The 6587-nt window shown below is 33.6% G+C and overlaps 1 protein-coding gene across 1 annotated transcript in view; it reads right to left on the reverse strand.

Moving 5' to 3' along the window:
• The window catches only part of Gfral (GDNF family receptor alpha like), a 61177-nt gene extending 56613 nt beyond the window's left edge, over positions 1 to 4564 (reverse strand). The window contains exons 1-2 of the mRNA XM_047559198.1: positions 4543 to 4564; positions 905 to 1039 (exon numbers count right to left, since the gene is read on the reverse strand). Coding sequence (XP_047415154.1) covers positions 905 to 1039; positions 4543 to 4564 — 157 coding nt within the window. The remainder of the gene's footprint in view (positions 1 to 904; positions 1040 to 4542) is intronic.
• Between the last annotated feature and the right edge of the window lie 2023 nt (positions 4565 to 6587).

Raw genomic sequence — 6587 nt, forward strand, 5'->3', positions numbered from 1 at the left:
ACAAGCCTGCAAATCACCATGATAAGAAGACCCCACCATAAAAGGGGAGAAAAGATATGATGCCTGAGTTCTGAGACATCTACATCTACTCCATGTAAAAACATAAATATTCTCCCCTTTATTAGCCTCTCTCTCCCCCTCATTTCTTTTCTCCAACCACCAACAGGTCAAGAAATTGGTTTCTGAGTGTGTTTTCTACTTCTGTTACTCTTGGTCAAGAATACAATTTTCTTTTGCTGCTCATCTGGTACACAGTCTTGTGACTCTGAGAAAGAAAAGGGACCCAGTTTGGGTAATGATTTGATAAAATTATTAGATATGCAGTTACTTGATTATCCAGACTTTCCTCCTCAATCTTTGCATTCTTCATCTCTTGAAACTCCCTTCAAATATTTGGAATTTGATATAATTTAAAAATAAAAAATATGCTTTAATTTACTCTTGACAGAAATGGAATGAAAAATAGTGTATATTTTGCAAGAATAAAAACGAATATTATAAATATACAAATAAATAACAAAGATTATCACAAACATTATTCTTTAGTCCTTGACAAATTGACATATTAGCAGAATGATATTTTATCTGAAAAATTTTACTCATGGTTCTAGGAAGTACACCTATCACTGGAACATTTTTCTTGATGAAACAAGTAAAACTAATCTTAAGTTTTGCATTAATCTGCCTTCAGTGTTGGTCAGGTCCCTTTAGTAATTAAGCATATCCTTTTGCAATGAAATTCGCCAATAAATGATTGAAGGTAGAATAATTAAGTGTCAAAATCAAGTAAGATACTTCAGCAAAATTAAAACTTAGTTTCTGGAATCTTAGAAGAAAATATCAAATCTCATTTTTTCTTAGAAAAAAGAAACCACCTGTGTCTATTTATAGCAACTTGTTTTACCTGAAATATGGCAGGCACCTTCCATTATTCTCCAGGCATGCTTGCATCCATGTGCATCCCTTAGGCATTGCTCTCTTAAATAGGCACAGACGTTGGTTTGGGAGGCAGATCCATTATCTGAGCTTAGCCCCATAGCTTGAATAACAAGAACACAGCAAAAGTTTGCAATGTTGCAATCTGCTCCCTATTTTCCCCAAATCTAAGTAATTAAAGGAGCAGAATTATGTAAAACAAAGCATAGTAAAATTATTATAAGACTGAAATTCACCTCAATCTCTCCTCTAGCTGTAGATCTTGTATTTCTTCTTAAATGAAAGACCTGTATTTGCCCTTTTCTTCTCACTGCCTATTCATTTTTCAACATTTATTTTTAGTATTCTTATTTGATCCAAACTGCTCTTTAAAATGTTTCTAATCACCTTATTAATATAAAATTTAATAGCTTTAAGACTTTGTCTGACCTCTTTTTACCATTGGTCATTTTGTTGACTTATTTGTTTTGAAACTGTCTTCCTTGGTCAACCCTCTCTTCTGGTTGTCTTGATATTTATTCAATTGATATATTCTGGTCATAGTAAATTCCTCCTAGGATCATCTTAATCTTCTGTTGAAATGTATTTTAACTTAGGTTCTTTCCTTGGACCTTTCCCATTCTCATCTTAAGTATTCTCCTTGGACAATTCCATGCTCTCTCAGTTTGAACTAAAATCTCTAGGCTAATGATTCTCAATTATGTGATTCAAACTGATATTTTCCAATACTCTAGCCACAGAGAGAAAACAGTTTTCTCTATCTGAATTTTTCAGACTATAATTTATCTAACATTGTCCTCTTCATCACCATTTCCTGGAGGACCACTCTACGTCAGCAATGCCACCATTAACAGAGGCACCCAAACCAAAAATCTTAGATACATGATAAATTCCTTGCCCATCCTCAGTTTCACTCTCCCACATCTCTTCTTGCAAAAGTTATTGACTCTCACTTGGAGCATTTGATTAACTCATTCATTGATCTATCTGCCTCCAGTGTTATCTTATTCAGATATGTTGTTTATACCTCCTAATCTACCCAATGCACTATTCTAGTATTATAAATTTTCTATTTATACCCTTTGGGTGTCTGCTCTTGATATGTTCTCATATTCCTCACCATGTGCAATCTGGAAATCCTTAAGAATTTATAATTTCCAAAGAGTTCCATGCTGTTTCATATCTCTGAAGATTTGCTGTTGGGTCCCTATAAATACTCAATTTGTTTTCTTCTGGAATAACTCTCTGTCCTTTCAGACTGACCATAATCTTTTCCTGTTTTAAGGAATCTTTCTCTGAATGCTATGCTGTCCTTTCTCTATACCCAAATTAAATTGACATTTTTACCTGTTATTCTAGATCCTTGAGAATCTCCCAGTTGTAGACTTCACTTCTCTGTAGTGTGTATTCATGTGCTTGATTTCATCATGGAGTTCTAGGGTTTTTTTGGGGAGGCATTGGGGTTCATTCATAATTTTATTCCCAAGATATTCAATAAATAAATAATAAATGCATGTTGTCTTGAACCAAATGTTGTTTATAGGTCAATAATATAAAAATAACTAATATCTAATGAAAGAAACACCTCCCAGATATTTACAAGTTATTCTTAGAGGAGGAGAAATGGTTTCAGCAAGTTTTCCAAAGGCAAGCAAGAGATACCATGCTGATTTAATATGTTATAAAAGCAATTCAAATTCATTTGACAAACATGCAAACCAACACTTGCTTAATAAATTGATAGAAAACTATGGAGATGCAATTGATTTATAGGTACAGTTATATTAACTCTAAGCTATGTTTTAATTACCTGTGAATTTGAATAGTTAAAAAGATGATGTTAATTATGAATCACCTGTAGGCTTCAAGTAAAGCCTGGAAATCTTTTCTGCTGTCTTACCTCTTTTCAAACCTTGCTTCCTAAGAAGACTCCAAGACAACTGATTTGACCATGTGTACTACTTGCTGGGTTACTGCATTTGGAGGCTAGGCACTTGGGTGTGGCTTGGTCACATTTTTCTTGTTGAGGGCTAGAGCAGAAATCGACATATCAGCTTTCTATTGTTTCCAAGTGTTCAGGGACAACCTCATCTAGCCAAGCCCCTTTGCTTCTAAATTGGCTAGTCTAAAGAAAAAGGGTGCTTCTGATTCTGATGCAGATTTACTTGTATTAATCCAGTTTTCCAAAGACCCTGAGATGGGAGTTTTATGTCAACAATGAAACTTACAAGAAACTGGTATTTTATTTGTCATTGATTATCTGTTTTTTAAACAGCTACATCAAGAAACTTACAGGTGATGATCTCCTGGATATATCATCAAAAACTCAACAGTACTTCTGCATAGGGATCATTTATGAATTCTACATATTATCTTTCCTAAATCTACTTCACCTCCTTTCACATTTTCAAATTTTCTTTGAATAATACAATTAATTGATTATTTTATGTGATTTTCCATATCTTCCACTGAAATGCAATACTGAGTTAATTAAGGAAATCATGTTGATGATTTGGCCCACAATAATCAAAACATAATTATCTTTTTAAAATCTTTCTTATTCTTTCCTGTGATTTGTGACTCTGTATGTAACTCAAGATTCTTCAAAAATTCTCTGAAATTGCTCAGTGAAAAAGTTTCTATTTAAAATTAATGATAAGAAAAGTACCTCACATTCAAAGAAAGACTGAAAATATATATATATAAATATATATATAAATGCGTCTTGAATTATCTTTGATTCAATTTAGTTTGACTCTCCTTTTAACATAATTTGAAATTATCTTCTTTATTTTCTTGTCCACAATTATGCTTTTGTTCATCAATATCTATTAGCCTAGAGTAAATAGAAAATACCCTGACTTTGTTTACTAGTATCCAACTATAATCACAACTATCATTATCCCGAATTTAATTTAAAAGTTATACCCGACAACAGAGAACATAGAAAAGTTCCAATAACACACCAAAGAAGTAGACTGTTATTGAGTCTATGTCAAACACAGATGAATTCATTTTCATCATCCTTTTACATTATAGTCATAGGATGTATTACAAGAGAGGCAAGTCCACACTTTAGGTTATTACATTTGATCCAAATATGAAGCATTTAATGTGATGATGTTTTATTCTACTACATGAATCTTAGTAAATATTAACATTTTAAAATTAGAGAAATGAATGTTTTAAATTAATATCTTTTTATTTAATTAAAAATAAAATAGATAATAGTTTAAATTTTATCTTATAACTTGTAAATAGATTCTGGAAGTTTTCATTTTTTAAAAAAAGGTTCTAGCACTTATGTGAATTTCATAAAATCCTAGTAAATAACTCAAAGCCATTGGATTACTATACAATTAAACAGAAACAACCAGAATAATTAATGCAATTCTTACAATATACATTTTCTATCAAGTTAGAAATAAATAGGTAAAAGAAAGTACATTTTTGTCAGTGATAAACTATGCTGAAACATAAATGTGCAATGTAATTAGTACTCTACATTTTAAACCTGTTAAGCTTAAGTTATGTGGGATGATATTCATTTTGCAAATAATGAGTATTACGATGAGTTCAGATAAACCAGAAGCACCATTCACTCACCCAGTAAAATGAACACTATCATGCCGGACGACTTGGGGCTGTTCACCTGGACAAAAGGCACATGTACTTATTCCAGCCACCTCCTAATAGAAACTGTCCCAAATAAGGCTTCAGCTTCTGTTTTGTGTCCTAAAATCATTACCAATTCGAGTCAGCTTCCTCTGTCATCATTTCCTCACCAATCTTTCCTGAGCTGTGAACTTTCCTAATTATATTCAAATTCGATTATTCTCTTGAGTGTGCTAATCCTGGATATTATGCTTCTAAGAAAGCCCACAAACCAATAATAAGGGAAATGATACATACTCTGCACATTTGTGAGAAAGCAGTTTTTTATTCAACTGGAATACTAAACTGTGTAAAAATCTCCCAAATATGACCCAAGATTTTTCAAGACATTTGTAGATGCTCAGTTTCCATCTCAGTTAATAAACTCCATCAGGATGATTTCATGTACTTGGATATGCTCAAGGAAAAAAGACATAAACAGTCCTGAAAAATTACAGGAAATTCACTTTCCACCAGTATAAGACTGTTTTACCTCATCTTCCTAAATGAGGAAAGTTTTGCTCCATATTCCATAAATGGGAGTGTGTTTAGAAGTGTTACTTTAGTTATGGTTCCTCCCACTCTCTAAATACAGCTACACTGTAAAAAATGATCTCTCACGGTGATGCAGAAGTCCTCTCTTCTTCTGGGAAGATAATCATTCACATCTGTGTTCACACTTGACAAGTCCTCTACCCCAATGAGGGATATTATTTGTCGCACATCTTCTTTCATGCTGCTCTTCCTCACCTAAGCCTAGAGCACATTATCTCCTTCCACCCAGGATTTTCCCCTGTGTCATGAAGCTTCTGTTTTTAAGTCACCCTGAGACATTTCTGTAATGCATTAGGAAATATAAAATGCTACTTTGGCAAGAAATAGGAAAAGATAGAAATGGAAGAGGGGAGCATATTTGTTTGCACAGTTACACAGTAAGGTGTTTTTCATTATGTGCTGTTCATGTTTATTTTATACTAGTAGAGAAGTTATGTTTTGCTTTCAGAATGCATAGTGGAAAAAGCACAGACTCCTGAGTCCAGCGAAGGGAAATATAACACTTTTTCTTCATAGATTTAGGTAGGCTACTTAATATCAGAAGTAAATCACTCCTCTGTAAAATGATTGTATCCATGGTTGCTATTGATATTAAGCATGCATACAGGGTTTTATATCACAGAAGTCCACAAAAATGGATATATTACACCCATTGACTTTATTATTATTGAATGAATGAATTATAATATATTTAAAATTATTTTTTCCTTCTTAAGGCATTGAATTGCTAAACCTGTATTATAACCTCTACCAAGATTCCTGTTCTTTTTGATATAAGTCAACGCAAAATGGTTTTGGCTAGAGATGGAGTTGGTAACTCTCCTAATCAGAAGGACCTGGACTAGAATTAATTTCAGGCACATTTTAAGCTGTGGCTTGAAACTATGTCGTCAGTGCCTTAGGTTTTGTTGTCATTGTAGTTTGTTAATTTTTTTCATCTCTTGTCTCAGTTGCTTTCTTCTCTTTCAGCTCCATGCTCAGGAAGCTGCTGTCCTCCTTTCCTCCTACTGGAAAGATGACTGGAAAACTCTTGGTATACATCTATCTCTCTTAGAAATGAGGCTGGGAATGGGACTTTCCCTGTTAGAATTAGGTCACATCAGAATTAAGTCACATGAGTTCTAGATGGGTCAAGAGACTGTCAGTCTTCTCAATGGGTAGAAGCAGCAGGAGAAGGGATCCTGGACAGGCAGAAACAACATGGTCAGAAGAGCTTCTAAGTGCTGAATTTAAATAGGGCAACCACAAGAAAAAGAAACAGGTATGACAAAAAAAAGGACAGCACAATGCAATTTCCTGATCCAGGGAGGTAATGTGGTTGCGACTTTTTAAAGTAAAGTGATATACAGAAACTGAATTTAAGACACAGGGTAAGTGGCATTAGTCTTTGCCGAACAAAGACACATGCTGATATCTCTAGTTTACATTGCAGAGAGCACCTG

The sequence above is a fragment of the Sciurus carolinensis genome, chromosome 7 (assembly GCF_902686445.1).
Source record: "Sciurus carolinensis chromosome 7, mSciCar1.2, whole genome shotgun sequence".
NCBI classification, from domain to species: Eukaryota; Metazoa; Chordata; class Mammalia; order Rodentia; family Sciuridae; genus Sciurus; species Sciurus carolinensis.